General features: G+C 44.1%; 2 protein-coding genes across 10 annotated transcripts in view; both read right to left on the reverse strand.

The window, feature by feature from the left end:
* Positions 1 to 31: 31 nt before the first annotated feature.
* Positions 32 to 4,211, reverse strand: tprg1l (tumor protein p63 regulated 1-like). Of its 2 annotated transcripts, XR_003297266.2 has the most exons (7): positions 3,840 to 4,211; positions 3,592 to 3,683; positions 3,300 to 3,350; positions 3,082 to 3,207; positions 2,541 to 2,694; positions 1,722 to 1,993; positions 32 to 1,575 (listed from the first exon to the last, which is right to left on the reverse strand). XR_003297266.2 is itself a non-coding variant. In XM_026332841.2 (6 exons), exons 1-6 carry the CDS (start codon positions 4,065 to 4,067, stop codon positions 1,799 to 1,801), a joined length of 846 nt encoding a protein of 281 aa, XP_026188626.1. In that variant the 5' UTR covers positions 4,068 to 4,211; the 3' UTR covers positions 32 to 1,798. The 2 variants fall into 2 exon arrangements, 1 of the variants encoding a protein (XP_026188626.1); XM_026332841.2 differs by having other exon boundaries at positions 32 to 1,993.
* A 1,625-nt stretch (positions 4,212 to 5,836) lies between these two features.
* Positions 5,837 to 20,463, reverse strand: part of prdm16 (PR domain containing 16) — a 160,615-nt gene continuing 145,988 nt past the window's right edge. For 2 of the 8 annotated variants that reach the window (XM_026332434.2, XM_026332441.2), the window contains 12 exons: positions 20,141 to 20,339; positions 19,859 to 20,024; positions 19,518 to 19,671; positions 17,376 to 19,053; positions 17,133 to 17,220; positions 15,019 to 15,191; positions 14,828 to 14,905; positions 14,516 to 14,685; positions 13,010 to 13,181; positions 10,307 to 10,564; positions 9,719 to 9,899; positions 5,837 to 9,236 (listed from right to left, as the gene is read on the reverse strand). In XM_026332434.2, the coding sequence (XP_026188219.1) occupies positions 9,102 to 9,236; positions 9,719 to 9,899; positions 10,307 to 10,564; positions 13,010 to 13,181; positions 14,516 to 14,685; positions 14,828 to 14,905; positions 15,019 to 15,191; positions 17,133 to 17,220; positions 17,376 to 19,053; positions 19,518 to 19,671; positions 19,859 to 20,024; positions 20,141 to 20,339 (3,452 nt within the window). In that variant the 3' untranslated portion in view covers positions 5,837 to 9,101. The remainder of the gene's footprint in view (positions 9,237 to 9,718; positions 9,900 to 10,306; positions 10,565 to 13,009; positions 13,182 to 14,515; positions 14,686 to 14,827; positions 14,906 to 15,018; positions 15,192 to 17,132; positions 17,221 to 17,375; positions 19,054 to 19,517; positions 19,672 to 19,858; positions 20,025 to 20,140; positions 20,340 to 20,463) is intronic. The other 6 variants (XM_026332436.2, XM_026332435.2, XM_026332442.2 and 3 more) reach the window with 6 other exon arrangements.

Genomic DNA, 20,463 nt, shown 5'->3' on the forward strand with positions numbered 1-20,463 from the left:
TGGTGTCGGTGGAACAAAAACAGGAGGCCAGTTTTTCAAAATGTAATTTTAAAGCAATTCTTCATGACACAATTGGCATTATCTTTAATCTGCAAATACTGCATCATTACTTGTAGAATTATATAGTTATTACCCGCTATAACCACATTAAAATGAAGCGAAGAGTCCACACAACAAACAAACAGGCAGTTCTACATATATCAGAACCATTTACCTTGGCCTGGAGGCATCACCTGTCTGTCCCCTTTGTAAATGCAGTGTTAACAGTACGCATACAGTGGAAATGCACTTTTTTTCTTAACAACCAGAGATGAGGCCCTGACAAGAACATGAGGGCGTTAATTGTTGTGGCTACTGTGCTACAAAATCAAATAGTAAAGTCATGACATGTCTGTAATAATCTCTTTTAAAACACTTAATAATGCAATATTAATTTTCTAGACACATTCATGAATTAACTGTGTCAAAATAACAGCAGATAAATAAAACTTTAGTATTTACAAATCCATTTAGGGTATTTCTTTAAAAAAAAAAAAAATCATCTTCCATGCAAACCCAACATGCAGGGAACATGCAGCTAAGACCAGGAAAAGGGTTTTTGGGACACAGTTGGTTATTTGCATTGAGGGATATGAAAACATGGCCTGTTACCTTTGGTAGCACAAAGATGCATTACAGGGTAGAGCTTTAGAAAAACAAATCACCTAAATCCTATTCACAAGATGTATAGCACATGTTGTGACCTAATTGATGCAAAGCTTTGTTTGTGTGTGTTTCTTTTGTGTAACCCATCCATTATCCCCCTGCAGGTTAATGAGGCTGAGTGCATATGTGTGGAAGTTGCAGAGCCACGAAGGCAAACAAATATAAATGCATTGTTTACAAGTTTATGTTGCATGAAACATCTATAGGATGCTAAACCATGTTAGCTATAGTAGCTGATGCTGCTCCCCAAAAGATACAGCGGTTCCCTAACAGAGACAGTTTAGGCAAAATGTAAGCGTGGAAATCTTAGCAAGGTCACAAGTTATTAATATTTTCCACTGATCAAGTTTCATTATTGTGCAAAACTGTGTGCCAGCTGTCGTTTGCAACCCAGCTGAGCTCAGCGCTTTTAAGTGTCGCGGTTATACGACAATAATCACGGGACGTGAACTTTGAACTCAATCCATCGGCTGCTGTGCCACTAACAACTGGCCCTGTGACCTGAATAATTCAAGCCTTCATTTCAAACCTTACCAATTTGGCAAACATGGAACACATTATGGATTCAGGATCTATATGTTCCCCGAAGTGGCCAAACCTCATCGTTATCCCTAAAACAATAACTGTCATGTTAATATTCTTCTACTGAACGTCACATTAGTTTTGACAGTCAGTGATTAAACAAAAGACAGGAGACGGTAAGAAGCTCAATGTAGAGAAGGTTCAGTGGTGACTGACGGATGAACGTGCTGTGCCCACGTGGGTGTGGCAGGTCTATGGGCAGGTCTATGGGCAGGTCTATGGGCAGGTCTATGGGCAGGTCTATGGGCAGGTCTATGGGCAGGTCTATGGGCAGGTCTATGAGCAGCTCTTTGACAGCAAAGGAAGGGGATGTTAAAAACAAGTGAGTAGACAATCCATGCAGTGCTGCACATCATTTATCTACAGGAGGGCTGACCACCTGTCGGGCCGCGACACCAACATAAGGATGTGGACATCTCATGAGCTCAACTTACACGTACACACTGGCTGCACATTACGCTGTAGTGTAGCAACTGCCCAGACACACGGGCTGCAAACCGGACTGTGGACTTTAGAAGCCGATCTTGCCACGGGTCATGGAGTAACCCAGCTTGGCCTCATTGTTGATGAAGGACATAATGCCCAGATAGGTCTCGATGAGCAGGGGTCTCTCCAGAATCAGGACACCATTAGCCCGACCAGGGATGGGGTGCTCCTTATGGGCTTTCTTAACTGCCTGCACCAGCTGGGTCCTGAAGTTGTCCAGCTTGGCAGAGTAAAACAAAAAGAGCATGAAACCAGAACACCAGTCAGCATAGAGATCTCTGTAATGACAGTAACTTTGTCTGCAGCTGTTTTTAAGTGTTGAATAATGGATTTGATTGAGACTTTAGAGCCATGTGAGGTTCCTTCATTACATGCAGTACCAATCCTCATGGCTCTGGAAGAGAACATCATCATATCCCCAGAAAATGACCCAAGGTGCTGTTAAGGCCTTGACAGCAAGTAACAAAACAAACTGCTTTGAAAGTAAGTGTTCCTACAAGGTCATAACTCTACTGATGTTTGTTATATGAAAAACAACATTTCTCTTATGGGATGAATTTTGTTTTCATGGCTGCAATCAATCTGTCGTTTCAGGTTGGACTTTGTCTCCTTGTGCTGCTTTTGCTGCCTCCTGTGCATGAGTGAACTGCTGGTACCTGAGGTCACCGTGTTTACCTTATACCTTCAATTTCAAATGTTGGACCCGTGAGATGTTTTGAAAGCGCGACATTAAATGCATTTGATTAATGAGTTAAAATGCATTGCACCTGGCAGAGAGAGGCCACCTTCTCGTCAGCATGGGCCATCGGGTGCTCGGTGAAGGTGGCATAGGGCATGTCTGTGGACCAGGGGTTCCAGCGGTTGAAGAATGAGGCCCGAGGACGTTTGTCCCACTGCACACGTATCCCATAGCCCTCTCTCCTGCAAGGAGACACAGAAGTGAAGGAGCAGTTAAAGTTCAGCAATGCACCAAAGCATTGACACCAAGCTGAGCCATGCGCTGAGGGAGAAAGGCCAGTGAATCAGAATTCACTTTTTCTTTACTCTTCCAATTCTTCTGTGTTTTATTGCATTAGCTTCTGTAGACGCTTTCTAAACATTTCTATATCACTAAATGATGTACTACCAGAATAAAATGGTAATGCTACCAAAAATGTAAAACCTGACCTGGTTTAGCAGTTAGTCAACAACGAAAGCACAGCTGCAGTATTTTCTCTTGCACATTGACATGTCTGCTGTGGAGTCTTGTGTTTGACGCTGGTATGAAATACTTATTTTGTGTTGGCAGACGTAAATCAGTCGCCGTACTTGTTAAGGGATTTAGGTGGGAACTCGAACTCGCCCACGGAGATGGTGTCTACGGCGTTCAGAGAGATCCTGATGACCTGCTGACACAACAGGTTGATGAAGTCGTACTTGCACACCAGCAGTGACCTGCACAGCGGACCAACAGACGTCAGATGTTCAGTGCTGTACGGTATATTTCCTCAAATGTATGAGTCAAGTAAATACACCTCATCACCTACCTGTCAGTTATAAGCACAAGTCTCTCCCTCTCATTGTTCCAGTGGTCAATTCTGTAGAAAATGGTCAAATATGAAGCTTTGCCTAAATTATTCATCAAGATGTGAGGTTAAGTACATACAAGGGTAATGACTCAAACACTTGGCGCCTGTTTATTATCCATGTATCATACATCTATGGCTCTACACTGTGCGTGTATAGGTGTGTATTGGTGTGTATTGGTAGAGCACGCAGCAGCTAATCCGAGTGGATGTGTCATGTTTATGGTGAAACAGGCGCAGCTGGGACACTCACTCGGCCAGAAGCCAGACGCTGAGCACCTCTCCATCCTCGGAAGGGAGTGCCACGGTCCTGATGTCGCTCACCGCCTGCTCGATGGTACCTGGCTGAGATCAGCATCACACAAGCGTCAGACAGCACCCCGCTCCTCCCTGTGCCACTTGATAACATGCTGTAATGCAGCTCAGGTGGGTGCGCACAGCTGTAAGAGCGTGAGAGCACTGAATCATACAGTGTGGTCGTGGTGAATATCTCTCTCTTACCCTGAAAACGAAATAGTCCTTGACTTTCGCTTGCATTGTCGGGTTGTGCACATGAAAGGGCGTCAGCGTTTGTAACGGGGGGCAACAGGCCACGGAGGCTCCGTGTCCGAGGACCCGTTCGGCCTCCGGCGGCGTGAAGGCGACCTCGACCCCCTCCTCGGTTTCTGCAGGGTGGAGGACCGCAGCGCCGGGACTCCCCGGCTCCACCGTGTCGTCCAGCTGGAGCATGGTGCCACAAAACGCCGTGCGAGGAGCGTGCGCCAAGTGTTAGATGCGGAAATGTCCTTCCGAGGATGCGGACTCACCCATTGCGCACGAATAATGTTTTGATTGTGGAGGCTGCGAGGAAGTAGTTGCCCTCTCACTTCCCCTATTTCCATGTCCTTCCTCTTAAAGGGACATAATGTGTTAACTCCACGAGCGGAATGGGTGAGTTTCCATGGTCACCAGTGCTATAATCTTAGGTCCGCTATCGATTTCATTATATCGATCCTATTAACCCACCACTGTCACGTGATTATGGTATTTCCATATATAAACCCGTATATTTCGTTTCCCATGAGGCAACAGTGGAGACCTGACCTGCTGTAGTCACATCTTCCCAATGATGATTCATTTTTAATGTGTCCAGGTTTTGCTCTTTGACTGTTGGAGATTTGATTTGCTTGAATTTGCCCCCAAATAACAAAAGTAGATCATAATGCTGAGCGTGCAGAGTTTCTATTTGCTCAAAGTGATTTTGGTAATATGTATTCTTATATTTTGAAAAAGCCAAGTCCTCTTCATATAGTGAATCGGAAGTATTGAGTGATGAGGCTGCAGGAGCCATTTATAGACCAGATCTGTAGGAAAACACAGTCATTGTAGCAAATAGATGAGATTATAAGCTAATTAGAGGTTCTTGACCCATATTACTACAGAGGTTGCCTATTTCTTTATGTGACACCAGCTTAACAGTGTTAGTTCTGTTATTTCTGCAGCAAAGGGAACCGGTAAGTGCCCCTGAGCACCAACACCTGTGCACAGGACATCCATGCTGAGAGATGAGCACCTTGTCTGAGCAGAGGGAGGAGATTGGGTATAAGAATGAAGGTAACAAGAGAGAAAATGCTAATAGGAGCTGCAGGTTTGTTATTGTATGAACAGTTGTCAGAAACCTTTGCAAAGAATCCTCTCTGATTGTGTCTTTATTTTTTTTTTTTAGAGCAGGCTGATAAGCTGAGAGACCTGTCTGGGCAGCAACACACACCCATGATGGATGCCTTGTTGGCTGAACAGAGGAAGGTAGAGCAGTATGCATGTGTAGTGACAGTGTTAAACACAATAGGACTCACTGCTTTGTTATGGGATGTTCTGTGTACTAAGAATGATAGTTTTTTAAGTTACAAGTAACAGTAACTTCCCTGAGCTCAGTTGTACAAAGGAGGGAAACATAAGCTTCACAAAAACCTTTTCTGATGTTTAAACTCAGTTACAACTACTGTAAGAAATGTAGGTCAGGGAGAACATATCCCCTAATGCTATTCCCATTTATTGTCTTTTAATACCACAGAAGTCCAGAAACAACATCCAATCAATTGTTCTTTAGTTGGAGAGACATCAACTGTGCCTTAATACAAACAGATGTTGAGTAAAGTGTTTTATTCTCTGATGGAGTATTCAGGTGTCAGAGTCACAGAGGTAGTGAGTAGTTCACTTTATTTTTTTTAAATTTAAACACAAGTAGCTGCAAAAGACAGAACCAAGAATTAAATGTGTTTGCAATTATAATTACAGTCAGCTTTTATTTTGGAAGCAGAAAGTGGTGTTGCAGATAACTGAGTCTGATCAGCTGTTGTGTGGAGAACTTCATGGCTCTGATCATTTTTAATGTGAAACAAAGATGCAGCATAATCTACTGAGTTATAATTATAAATATTGTTTCTTTAGTACAGTGAAGCAAAACAGTACACAGTGGGCAGGGGCTTTTGTTTACAGATCATGTTGTAGCTCACACAACTGGGAGTCTTGTTAAAAAGCACACAGGTTTTTATTGCATATCAATTTCATGTATAAATTCTTCATAGCATTGGAAAGATTACATTTGGTATACATTGCTATTCTACAGAATTAACATCAGTCATATCTTTTCAGTGAAATTTCTCTAAAGTACATCTTCAATAATCACAAGCATCAAAAGAACTGCAATTTCAGAATTGTTCAATATTATTCTACAATCCTTTACTGTTTTTCATTATGTCTTTTCCCACAAGTCTTTTCTATGTCTTTCAGAGCCACCTGCCCAAACATCTGTAAGGCAGTAAAGAACTTGAAGCCAAACCTACTAACCTAACCACATGTACAGTAAGTGCATCTACGGATTTATTTTTTTTTTTCTCGTTTTTTGATTTGATACACATTTCACAAATGGACATCATTATGACTGCTAAACACGTCATGCACAATATCTTTTTTTTGTTTGTTTTCATTAAACATAACAGAGGCGATATACAACTCAGATTCAAACAAAACAAGCACCATCCATTTAAAACCCATATTTTTCAATGATTTTTTTTCTTCAGACAAATGCACCATTGTTTTCATTCTTTAAAATACTATAGAGTTAAAAAGAAACTATGTATATTTTTACCTTCTCCTGTAACAGTGGGGGGAAAACAGCAAACATGTTCTGTTAGGCTGAAACATATCTCAGTGACCATCTGCCAGAATACTTTATGAAGGTGGCAAATTGGAGTACTTCAATGCCTTTGCTTTACACAGCGCGTACTTATTACAGTAGTCCATGACATGAATTACTACATATAGAGGCAACTGAAAAACTTAGCGACCCAAGTCTTTACATTTTATAACCACAACTTGGAAAACGACATGTTTACCATGAATGAAGTCTCATTCAGTATAAAAAAAGACTTTTGTCTAGAAAAATGAGATGATGCAGCAGTCCAAGCATCACACCGCCACCTGCTGTCGTGAAGTAAAATTACAGTGCTTCTGTTTCAGATTTCTCTTCTTTGTCCAGGTCGAGCACAAGTTCCTCTGCTCCTGACAGTGAAACTAGTCTGTAATTTTAACTGTGTCCTTAGTTACAGAGACTTAAGCCTGATCAACTTATGGCTGGTTTAAGTGCTAGTTTGAAAATAGAGCATCAGGTGGTGTTCTGGCAGTCCCAGTGCACGGGAAGGACCAAGGCAACAGTGATCATCAATGCTCACCCCCCTGCCTCCTGCAGCTATCTACACTTATCTACAGTAAATAACTCATGGCCCCCTTGCAGACCACATGGAATGAGTTTTCAGTATAATCTCTCAGATGAGCACAGGGAATATACTGTAAAGTTAAACTACAGATCAGATGTTTTTTTTAATCCAATTCCTCCATCCAGTATCGACTCCACATTTTGTGTTGCAGGGCCTAACTAGCAGAAATATGATGTCCACTTTAATACTATCAATGGTTTCATTTACTGTCTTTTTTTTGTTTTTCCTTGCTTTCCTTCTTGCCTTATGATTCTGTTACTCTAATGCAGGGGTCTCCAACCCTGCTCCTCAAGCACTACTCTCCTGCTTGTTTTCCAGGTATCCCTGCCCTACTTCACTGCTGATTACCTGGATCAGAACCTGGAAGGGCAGGGATTCTTGGAGAACCTGCAGGACAGTAGTGCTCGAGGACAAGGGTTGGATACTCCTGCTCTAATTCAACAAAGACCAGATGTTCATGCAGATGTGAATGTGTACATTTAAGACTTTTGGATCATAGAAGAGTATTTGGGGCATACTCTAAATGTATTAACTGAAAAACAGAGTGAGAAGGGAGCTTGATATGCTAGAAACAAGTCAGACTCCAATGTAATGCCCATTTCTGACATTCTTAGTGAAAGCTGTCCAAGTCTGCCCCCCACCCCCCGATACCTCCACCAATTTGAACAAGACACATTCAGCATAGTGGGTAAAACAGATGACCTGAAACAAGAAAAAGAAACAACACTGCAGGATTTAAAACTAACTACAGCTATTTTTCACTATAAATAAAAACAAGTTAATTTCATGGGTTCTTTCCATTTTGGCACACTAACGCCTCAGAACCAGAGATTCAGAACCTCACAGTCTGACAGGCGTTCATTCCTTCAGCAACGAGAAAGAGGGATAAAATGACTTTTCATTTTCACTCCTCCAGTCATGACAGAACAATCAAAAATAAATACATACACACACTTCTGAAATCAAATATATAAGAGCATAATAGGAAAAAGAATCTACGACAGCAAATGCAAGCCCCTTGGAAATGAAGTGATTGTCAGAGAACAAAACCGTTTCTATGGGTTATTTGGCACATACCAGTCTTGCTATGAACATCTAGGTTATTTTGTACATCATATGACAGTATCATACAATTTTGGTCCTTCTCTAAAGTAATTATATTAACAATTTAGCAAAGAAACAATACTGTGATATCTGAGAGGAAATGAAACTAACGTGATGATTAAATAAACAGGCAGGGAAAGACTTTCCTCAGTTTCTGATTAATGATTTAAACTCATTATCTGCACGATCAATTTGGGTAACCGATTACAAAGGCTAGCGTCTCAGACAACGCATTAAAATCAGAGTTGCTCGTTCTCCGTAGAATCATTCAAAAATGACTTCCTCAAGTAACATTTAACGTGGTGCTATTGTTGATTCTGCAGTTAAAACCGAACCAAGATCAGTAAATGAGTCGCCCATGACCGATGGGGAAACCTGGAGACAATAGTGCACGTGCCCACTATGTTCCTGGTGAAACATCACCACCTTGTGGACATGCAGTGCTGATGCAGTGCTGATGCCGCAGCGCTTGCAGTAGGCGGTGTACACAAACTTTAGAGACATACTAGTCGTTAAGTGTCTTTATGAGAGCCTTCTGCAGGGTCTCTGTGGGGCTGGAGTGAGCCTTGTGAACTTGGGGGAGGATCAGAGTTTCAATGCTGTTAAGAAGCATTCATCTTGTCCTTCACATCAACAGGAGCTTTAGCAGTGCTTTCTCTTTGACAGAGTCTTTGACAGACCCCCTCCAATAGGGACAATCTCTACCTTTTCTCTGTCTCTCACAAACACACTCATATCCACACAAACCTGTTCCTTCTATCTTGAATGTATGTGACTCTGGTCCTCCAAATCTTTACACTAATCACGTCCATCCAGCCTCTTCTTTTCTGTCTGTTTGTGAAACTAATGTTCCCCTAGTTCTTCCTCCTACTCCCTCTCCCTCTCTCTCTCTCTCTCTCGTCTAGATGTGGTTGAGTGGGTGAAAGCTGCTCGTCTCAGACGGTCCACCTCCCATGCTCAGCCAAGCGTCCAGAGAGTTCTGGGAGGGCACGTGCAAAGGGTTGTTCTCCGAGAGAGACAGCATCATTGCATAAGCCTGTGGAAGAAGACAGGTGACTTTTAACAAGACAAAACCACACGGCTCAATATTTTCATCACTTTTGGTAACATCTGTCTATTTATCCCACAAACAAGGACAGTTCTGGTTTTGTTACTACTTATTTCTGTAGCATTTGCTATAATTTCTGTTTTCTTCTGTGTCTCCAGGTCCCTAAGCTGCAGGAAACGGTAAGAAACTAAAGAACAATTGACACTGTGCTGCCTGAAGGTCATTTAAAGGATGAGAAGAGTTTACAGGTAATATGTTAGAAGGTTAAAGTGAGAGGAAAAGACTTGGCGGGGCAGGACGAGAGGTGCTGTTAGGCTACAGTTCCCACATTTACTGTAGTCACGCTCCTTAAACTGTAAAAAGATCCATCTCATCCCTTGTCTTTGTATCTGCAGGACATGCTTTGTCCTCCCTCCTGCTTCTTCAGAACACTATCTCTTTCAGTGGACATCCATAGGTCGGACACATACCTGGGTTTTAGCCTGCCTGTACAAAGTCTCTTTCAGTGCCTCCGACTCTAGTGAAGTGTTAAATATGTCTTTAACGTCAAAGGGTTGCTCATCACTGGCTGCTTTACGTAACCCATCCAGGCTCTTGGGAAAGCTGGGCAGACCCTCCAGGTCCAAGAGAGAGCCCTCCTCCTCTATACACCTGCACACCAAGGGATGGATGGATGGATGGCAAAAATGGGGTAGTATGGATGGGTTGGTTGGTGGATGGATGGTTAAACAGATGGAAAGGTGGGTGTAGGGATGGGGAGTTAATGGCAAGTAGGATGGGAAGGAAATCAAAGAAGGAAATTTAGGGGAGAGAAAATATGAAGAGAAAAGAAAATGAGACGTACGATTAATAAAAGTGAAAGGTAGAAAGAATAAAGTGGGAGAAGGAAAAGAGCAGGAGCAGAACCTGACCTAACATTATTACCCAGGTCAAACTGTAGCTACATGTTTTTTTACCCTGCATCACTCCTCCTCAGGATATACTGTTGTTTAGTGTGGGCATTAGTTGGAATGACAACAGGTAGAAGAAGGTCAAAGTGTTTGGCAGTAGCTGAATACCTGCGAGTGTGTTCGTAGCTCATAGCTAATGGAGCCGTCTCCGTCTCTTCCTCCTCCTCGTCCTCTTCATACACTCCTGTCGTGACCGGAGACGGGGACTCGCGCGCCTCATCGTGAGACTTCTCCGTCAGGCTGCCTTCCTCCTCCTCCTCGTCATCGCCCTCCACTTCCTCTTCCTCTTCCTCCAGCCCCTGTAGCCCCAGCTTGGAGTTGGACATATTGTGAGTGGGTGGGTGCTCCTCCTCAGCCTGGTCTGATCTACAGAGGGATCAAAGGTCAAAGCAGGTATGAGGTGTTAGTAATGTATGTAGCTGAAACCAGTAAGGCCACGTTGATCCAGCCTGTGGTGATGCAGAAAACCAAGACAATGTGTCGGTCAAGGTCAGGACCTAAATGGTTTTGTTCTACCGTTTACAGTCTGTAGACTTTACTCTCTTTTTAACAACGATGGTCTAAAAGTGACAAAGGCTTGTTTTAGTTTCTCCTCTCAGGTCTGTGCTGAGTCAGGAGCTGGTTGTCTGTTACCGTCTCCTGAAGATCTAATGTGCAGGGAGACAAAGACAGTCCAAGTCTCAGTTTCACAGTCCAACCACAGTGTCTGCAAAAGCAACATCGGTGTCGCCCAAAGCGCTTTTCCAACAGCCCACATGTGATTTTCTGAGCCTCAGAAACGGAGCTGGTTTCTCTACACCCTCTAATGGTGGAAAACAACTTTGTGTGACTGAAGGAAGACAACGGCTGATCTGCAAACATGCTATCAGCACACCACCATTACGACCTGCCATCTGTACATTTTCCAGCCAGCACCTCGACCCCCCCCCCCCCCCCATCAGCCACAGACCACGATGTCATGGCTCATGATATCATTTCCTCTGGGACGGCAAATTTACCCCTTCCATTTTTTGCCACACAGTGGACATTTATCAAATCGGACAGGATTACCTCTGGGAAGGGGTGCACAGGGACAGGACTGGGTCACACACACAGTGGGTGGGTAAGTGCCGGTCGGGGAACTTTGGTGATGGGGTCGTGGGGGTGGGTGTCTCCTCTTTCAATCTAGATTAAATATCACCATAATCAAATTGCAGACCTGGTTGGCGGGGAAAAAGTCCATGCCTCAGTACAGAAAAAGAAGCGTAACTCTGACATAGGGGGCCCTGGGTTTTGTCATTTAGTCTAAACACGTCAGTTTGGTGTTTGGGTTAGCAGACTGGGGGCATGGGTATAGAGGGTGGATGGAGGAAGAGCTCCATCATCAGTGGATCTCCCAGATAAATGCCTCAGCCCAAGTCCCCCTCAGGGTACAAACAGCCAGCCAGCAAAACCCAGTCCCAGACAAGGAACCAGCTCCAATTCTAGTTTTATCCTAACCATAGAGTTCAGACCACGGTCTGGGATTCTGTTCCAGCCCTAATTATGACCTGAATAATGGTCTAGGGGAGACAGACCCATCAGAGCCCTTCAATAGTGCAGTGCTGGAAATATCCATGTGCGTATTCACACAAGAGTTTCACGTCAAAACGAGAACTACCAGGGACTCTTATTTGGATTGGCTGTGATGCTGAAACGGACTTTTAGAAGGAGAGGAACTGTGTTGGGAGGGTGGTTAAAAGTGATTAGAGCTAGTCATCCAGGAACGTTTGACTTCAGTCACTCAGAGGGAGAATAAACAGTGGACTGTCTGCTAGGAGGACAGAAAGCATAACACTTAGTCTGAATTACAGATATTAAAACGTCAGGCCGGTTTGTTGTGGATGAGACTCAGTATTGATCCCAGATGGCAGAGGGGCAAAATTGCCATCGGGTCTGCGGGGCCATAATCCGTGTTGACAAGAGGTGGAGGTGGGGGACGATGGAAGAAGAGACAGGATTTCACATCAAGAATAAGAGAACGATGAAGAACATGTAGACGGAAAAACATTTCATTCCTCCTTGACCTTTATCCTCTACCCTCTTTACTTCTTCAGTGAAAGCAGACACACGAGCTTTTCGTCCACAGGCCGGGGCGACTTTTAGGTTGAAAAATAGTTTCATCATTTTACAAGCAACTGGGGCTTGATCACACCTACCAGAGTTACAGGTAAGTGGATTAACTGACCAACGGCAGTGGCGTTCAGCAGCTCTAGCAAAGTCTTAGACATGGCTTCAAACCAGAAAACCTTTGGTGGTTGAGAAGGAAACGCTACAGAGAGTAGTTCTGTAATGTGGTCAGAAGTAAAAGGTGAAAACTTCTTTCCACACACAAAACAAAATGAATAGTGAGTCACAGCTGCAAACGCTCAAATAAATTGTTGACGGCAGCAAAACAGCTGCAAATAGAAAAAGAATATCACTATTTACTTTTAGCTTTCATTATTCCAGCCGTAGGTAACTATTAGTATAATGTGGAAATGGGACACAGTTCTGATCTTGGTAACTATTGCCAAGCATCTTCAGTCCACTAGAGAGCGCTATATACCAAGAACTAGCAGGTAGTCTGTTGTGTTGAGGGGAGAAAGGCCTCAGCTGAACCGAGGACACAGATGTTGCTTTCAGTTGAACAAATGCTGTGTTTTCTGGCATTTGCATATGGATGTGACGAGGATTAGAAAGTTCTTCATTAGAGAAGATCAGGGTCGTAATTAGAGTAAAGAGCAGAGGGGGTAGGCTCCTGGATCACAGCTAATCACCACAGGTCCCGCAAAACCTTAATAGTGTGGTTACCTTTTATCCGTGGAGCTGGAGGCCTGGTTCATCTCACTGTTGGAAATGAAATTGCGGATTTCTGAGAAGTAAGAGTCCTCCTTCTCGTCTAAAAGTGCATGATTGTCTGGCTCGGAGTTTGGCGAGGAGATGGTGGTTCCTAGGTTGGAAAGCATCCCAGACTGTTGGCTCACTGTTGGGGAAAGCATGTATACATACACATCCACACCCACACACATAAACACGCATGGACATGCACACACACACACAACCAAACATGGAAGGATGATTAGTTTTATGATGATCAGATATGCATAATGCATCAGTTTAAGGAAAATGCAAAGTGTTATGAAGGTTATTACACACAAGGCACATTTTCATACACTGAAAAGCTGAGACTGTGCATTTTTTTGGTTAAACCATGAATCTGGGTTGAAAATATTTTAACAAACAGGAAATGTTTATGGATCTTCTTAGTGAAGTATAAACATTGGAACACCAAAATTATAAGAGGAGACTGTGACACTGTCCAGGAAGAAATTAAATGAACTTAGCTGCACTGATGTTTTTCCTTAAACGACGTGTTTAGCTTCTACATTAACTGCTGTCTCACTCATGTGACAACACTGGCCAATCCCCTCTCAGAGATTAGACACAGCACGCACACACACACTGTTAGCCTATGTGCAGGAGGCATTTATAGATTTACACAATATTTTTCTTTCAATTTTGCTCTCTCAGATTTTACAATATTGCTGCTGTTCAAGGGAAAAGAGGATACAAACAATAAACTACATGAATAACTATGTTTAAGTAAAAGATATCGCAAGAGTTCAGTATATAACTATAATGTTTTGCCAGAGAGAACCAGTGAATGTTTTCACAGTCTGTATCTTTTAATTTAAGCAGATGCTAGTGCTTAGTTTAATAATACTCCGACATCAGTATTTCAACGTTCTGCTCAAAGGAAACAATAGGAGTCAAACTGTTTGGCAACTGCCACAAAGAACTTGTTTATGAATTGCCTCTTATTAACTTGTCAAACAACGACATGAGAAATGTAGTTTTTGTGTTGGTGATGTTACAACAGTTTACAGCTCCACTGAGACCAAGTTGCATAAGTTGGAAACCGAGCACATTCCCTTGTTTCATTTAGGTGTCGTTTTGAATTTGTGTGAGGCATGAATCACTTTGATGCAAATGCTCAAACATGCATTCACTTAGTTCAAAAACTTTGCCTTCCATTCTTGTTCAGTGGCATGCTTCCATGCTGGATGGAAAAAGGCTGTTTTTGGCAATGCAGCAGGAAAAGCAAGTGTGAATTCTTCAATTAAATGGTTTTCCCCACTTTAAATCGTTCACATCACATCACCAAGCTAAACACTTATTGAGGTGAAGATTTAAAATTTTCCAAATGGGAATAGCAAGCCATTCATTACTCAGTCCATTACCATAGCACAAAAAGTCAAGTCCCTGTTTAATAACTGCACTGCAATGCATATGGCTTCACAGATGCTGCACACTGACCTGGAATGTTCTCATGCTCGTGCTTCTTGAGATGGCGGTCGAGGTTGGTTTGCTGACCGAAGCAGCGGTTGCACAGGTGACACTTGAAGGGCTTCTCCTTGTTATGGATGTTGCGAACGTGCCGTTGAAGATTGGATGAGATGCTGAACGACCGGTCACAGTATTTACACCTGCCAAAGCAAAAGCGAAGTGAATGGTGGTTTAAAGAGAAGCAGCTGCCCTACAAGTACAGACAGAGGGAAATGCTTCAACCTGTGGGAGTAAAGAGCCTTTCACCAAGACTGAAGACTAGAAAGAACTGAAGTAAAATACCTGTAGGGTTGTTCCCCTGTGTGTGTCCGCAGGTGTCTGGTGAGGTTTGCCGAACGAGGGAAGATTTTCCCACAGTACCTGGAGAGAAGAAAGAAAGTAGAATGGACCAAACGTGTATTATCATTACTGCATTTAATGTCACATAATGAATTTTCATGTATATCTACCCAACTCAATTTAGCAGCACTGACCTGCAGGCGTAGCGCTCCTTGCCCTTGCGGAGGATGGCGTCTGAGAGGGAAGGTGGTGGTGAGCGAAAGTTGAACAGTGGATGAGCTGAGTGTTGCAGAGAATTGGGCGGCGCGTCTAGTTTTAAAGCACCAAAGCTCTCCAGCTTCTCCGTCATGTTCTCCATGGCTGACATCTGAAGGAGCGAGGAGCATGAAAAGATGGTGGGAAACAAAAAAGGGAAGTGAAACATGTGAAATCACAGCAATGAGAATTAAGATCTTCTTAGGACAGAGCACTGTGAGCACTTTGAGTTTTTTATTTTGAAAGGTTCTAGCAACAAGCTCAATGCAGCTGTTATTCCAAAACGTTTTAGTTTTAAGAGTATGCACTGAAACTGGTTTACGTGTGTGTGTGTGTGTGTGTTAGAAAAGAAAGCACTGAAAACAAAGACAATGTCAGAAAAAACAGGGAGCGAGGGAGGGAGACAGAGAACGGAAGCTTTGAGGAAGCAGTATATCAGAGGTTAGCCTTGTTTGTGCTAAGGGCGAGTCACCTCCACGACCTGCGACACATTCACAAGTGCTCAAGAACCGTTCCTCCAGTACCCCCCCCCCCCCCCCCCCTCCGCAAAAACCCTCACCTCCAGCTTCAGCCAGTGCTTTGTTCTCTCACCGTCTTCTGCTGAAGCTACTGTTGAAGGCCAGCAAACTGACTAAATGAGGTATTCGAGAGCCCCGATTGGAGCGGCACAATATAGTTTGAGATAACCCCCACTGATAGCCGCTTCCTTTCCACCAAGAAGCTTGTGAACAAAGGGGGTCGGTTATGTGGGAGTTTATTTGCCAAAAACAGCTTACATCCTTCCTTTTTTAGTGAATATGGGACTGGAGAGACACAGGGACAGACACTCCGTCTCGACGTGTTTATTCGCAGTCTGAGAACGGGTGGAGGGAGAGCGGGCTGATTCAGTCAGGAGACTGAATTTAGAGGTGGCATTGTGTTTGGATCGCTGGGTGGATCACAGCTGAGACACTGATATGAGAAGGGGGTTTTTACGTGGGAATCTGTGAAGACTTTTCCTCCCGGGGACATGGAATTCAGTTACGAGTATTTCACATACACTAAACTGAATTAAATAGTGGACACAAACCATGAATGAAATAACTGACAGCACAAAGTTGAGTGTTTAGTTTTGCTGCTATGAGCCAGTGATGAATAATGAACTAATGCAGTGTTTAAGTGCCACTGTATCATTTTTAAACATGCAGCTTATTCCTACTGATTAATCTGTGAAGGCGTAACCACAACTCACATATGTGTGTGTAACGTTCACATGTTCACGTGTTCACATGTATCTGTCTGCATATGCACCAAATGTGTTTTGTAAAGTCACAGTTGATAGAGGACACAGATTTAAAGGTCAGATTAAACCGTTTCCCCAAAGAGAGCCCCCCATTCTCCTGGACACAAACACAGGATGTCCTTGATGGACACGGTGCTATTATCTAACCAGCCAGCCAGCCACAGAGAAAAAAACTTGGAGGGGGTTGAGTTATTAGCTGGCCTGTGGGCTCCCACTACATGAAACAATGCCACAACTAAGATTAGCATGGCCGAGAGAAGCAGTTTCTTACAATTCAAACAGTTATTATTCTCTCCTTTATTAATACTATCATTGCTTGTAATCAAGATTTGTAGAGGCAGGGAGGGTCTGGGGACAGTCTAACAATGTGACTGATTATCAAAGGGGCTGCGATAACAGACTGTGTCTTCTGAAAAAGGTAGAAGTGGCGAGGTACACAGGCGCCATTCAGTAAACAAAGGAAGAAATCATACAGAACCCTTGAGAAAATAACATCAACACTGTGGAATGATGGTGCATAGGGCCCAGTCAATTCAGGTTGCAGCAGCGTGGGAGGCAGGAGTGAGGTATTTTCACATAATACATGGTTTGAAAATAATAGTCAATAGCATCTGGGAATAATCAGCTTGTGAGCGATACCTGGAGGTCAATTCCCCTGTCTGATATTCCCTTGCTGTCGTTTTTGTTCAAAGTGCATGTACTATTTACTATTTCTACCTAACATCACACCAAGTGCCCTCCTCCATTGGCAATGTGTCTGCATGTGTCTACCTGTGGATGGAAGAGTGGTGGCGATGGCCTCAGGAACTTTTCCTTCAGTGCTCCAACGGGGTCGAGTAGCTTCCTCTTCTCCACCCTGCTGGACCAACAACAAGGCAGAGGGTTACGTACCTAGGTCAGAGTTCATCTGCAGCCTCCAAACACACAGTAACCACAGACCTCTACTTTCTTCACTGTGTGCAAATAAAAACCTTGATGTGGAAATAGTTTCTCGTCTAATCGGGGCTGAAATACCTGTATATGGGGTCCATGAAGAATGCTGAGGGCTTAGCATAGTGTAGGGGTTCTGGCTGGTGTGGCTGTGCTTGGGGCTGCTGGTGCTGGGCGATCGGGGACTGGTGCAACAACTGGGAATGGGGGTGCGGGAACCCAAGTGGGCTTTCGTCCTTGATGGAGACCCCCTTTCCAATTCCATAGATGTGGTTTTTTCGATTCTGTGTCTCAGCTGCCAGACCGTTATGACTACCTCGGGTCCGACTGCCAATGCTGAGGTCCAAGGGCTGTTCCTCACTGCTAGAGATCGCTAAAGCTCCACCACTGCTCCCAGTAATATTGGTGGTGTTTGAGGGGTTTGTTGGGGTGGAAGGAGCTAACTTTGTCTCCTTGGGCTTTGTGGTGAGATCAAATGGTGACTCTGCTGTGGGAGCAGGAGCTCCTGAGGCGCCAGAAATGATCTTGTGCAGTTGCTCGCGAGGTGACTTGGGCTCTGCCTTGAAGAACATGCTAGGATTGAGGGTGCCTCGATCGGTACTGAAGGGATAGAGAGAGTTATGGAAGTTGGGCAGGAACTGGAAGGGAAACATGGAATGGTAGGGCAGTGGACCCATCTTCTTCTCTGGGTGAAGACCAATCAATCCTGGGCCAAAATATTTCTCAGCAATAGAGGCAATGGCTTTGATGGAATCTGTGGTAACTGCATTAGCATTTGTGGTGGTGGGTGGGAGGGCTTGCTCATCAGGCGGGGGGAAGAAGGAGTGCTGGGATGGTGCAGAAGAGAGAAAAGGACGATCAAGGGCGAGGTTCCCCGAACTAGACACTGCCGATATCAGCGCACTGCTCGTCTCTTCTAACTGGTGGCCTTCTTGACTCGACAAGGCCCCGGATGGCTTCCTTCTTTTACCACTTCGCTCACGTTCACTCTCTCCATCACTCTCCAGGTCAGAACCATCACCTGAAGCGGTACCAGTGGTGGTATCCAAATCTGTCCCACTCGTGGTATTAACATCTTCAAGGTCACTACCATCAGACATGTCTGTCATCTTAGATTTTGACTTGGCTTCTCCACTCGAAGACAAATCCAGTTTGTTGTCTTTCTCTTTGTCTGCCTGACTCAGACCATTTCCTCCATTGCTATTTGTGGAGCTAACTAAGGATAGCGGAGGGGCATCTAGGGGACTCCGAGGCAGCTTCACCTCCTGACTGCTGCTGCTTAGTGGGCTCTTTATCAACGAACTTGCTGGCAATAAAGGTGGTCGTGGATACAGTGATGGGGGAAAGATACCAGGGAAACCGTGTGGGAGGGACGGGAAGCCATGGGGTCCTGTGGAAAAGGGCAGTCCAGCATGAGGGTGAGGTCTGGAGGGAAAGAAGTCAGTGAATCCTAAACCCGACTGGTTTAGACCCGGAAGGTGGGGATGATGGGACTTGGCCTTGGCCATGATCGGGCTGGAGCTCATGGGAATGCCAGGATTGAACATCCCTGCAGGAGAGCCATAATGGTTTTTGCCCTCACAGAAGCGGCGATGCTTGTTGAGGGAGGAGGTAGTGCTGAACAACTGCCCACAGTCCTTACACTTAATCTGGGTGCGGCAGTCAGCATGCATACGCTTGTGGCGGCAGAGGTTGGAGAACTGGGTGTAGGATTTGTGGCACACCTCACCTGGTGGAGCAAAGAGACGCAGCCCATCAGGGCCTGGTTAAACCCATTTTAACACTGTCTCTAACTCTGTATACCAAACAAACAGCACTACACACACCTGAACGGAAACTGTTGATGGACTAGCTCTAGAAAAAGAAGGGACTGTCATTTGGCACATTGAAAATACCTAATAGCTCCTAATTTGCTGCATCATATTGGTTTGAATTACAGAATTGATTATAGAATTAAATCATTAAACAGAGGAGGGAAAAAAAATATGATCCATAGTCATGTATCAACATCGTCTTTGCTTTTTTAATCACATAAACTAAAGTTAAGTTAAGAGCAATACTGATATTACTCCCTGTGACTTTTGGGTCGGACGATGTAAGCAGGATCAGAAAGCTGGTATAGATGTAGAGCAAATAGACTTGAGAAGCAGATAGAAAGAAAAGAGGTAGAAAATAAATGCAGCGTTAAGGATAAGGCAGTGATTAACTTCCAAAGCTCGCACTTACAGATAAAGGGTTTGACACTACTGTGGATGTGCTTATGCTGCTTGAGGCCCGACGAGGTGGCAAAGGTCTTGCCACACTCGGGGCACGTGTGAGCCCGTGCCCCCACGTGCTGGGAGCGGATGTGGCGCTGAAGGTTGCTGGGATCTGTGAACACCTGAAATTTGAAATGAGCAGATAAAAATACGATGTATACAGTAACTAACAATGCACTTTCCCTTTTGTCATTCTTAGCACGGTTATTGAGAATAATCAACGATTTCATTGCTGTAATATCAGTGCTAAGGTATGCTGTGCTAATTTCTGAAACAGGATAAGGCCTGTGTGTCCTGTGCACAACTTACGTGCTGGGTATGCTGTACCTTATCACAGTTTTCACACTCAAAGCGCTTGCCACTGTCATGTGACATCTGGTGACGGATGAGGTTGGACTTCCAGTTGAAGGCTTTGGGACACTGGTCACACTTGTATTCCCTCTCCTCTGTATGAACTATCATGTGTTGGCCCAGACTTGATAACGAAAGCAGGAGAATTCATCGATAAAATCACATCTGTAACCTCAAGGTAAGTGGACTGCATGTCTTTAAGAATCCTGAAGGTAGAAATTCTTGTTGTTGTGCACGTACCTGTACTCGTTTGGGAAGATCTTCTCACAGTCTTTGCACTCGTGAACAGGATCCTCGCTGTCCTCCTCCTGTTTGAAATCCTCTCTCAGCGTGTCAAAGATGGAGCTGGCACTGGAGCACGAATACTTCTGGTGCCGGCGTAGTTCCAGTGCAGTGGAGAACAGCTCATCACAGTCTTCACAGCGGAACATCTGCTCATCTGTGCACGCACAAACACGCACATTTGTCCGACCATGACACAGTTCAGCTCACTCAAACGCATCATTACCTCCCAGTGAAATTCATTTGAACCAGTATTTACCGTGAATAACGAAACATCAAAT

Source organism: Mastacembelus armatus, chromosome 7 (assembly GCF_900324485.2).
Source record: "Mastacembelus armatus chromosome 7, fMasArm1.2, whole genome shotgun sequence".
In the NCBI taxonomy this organism is placed as follows: domain Eukaryota; kingdom Metazoa; phylum Chordata; class Actinopteri; order Synbranchiformes; family Mastacembelidae; genus Mastacembelus; species Mastacembelus armatus.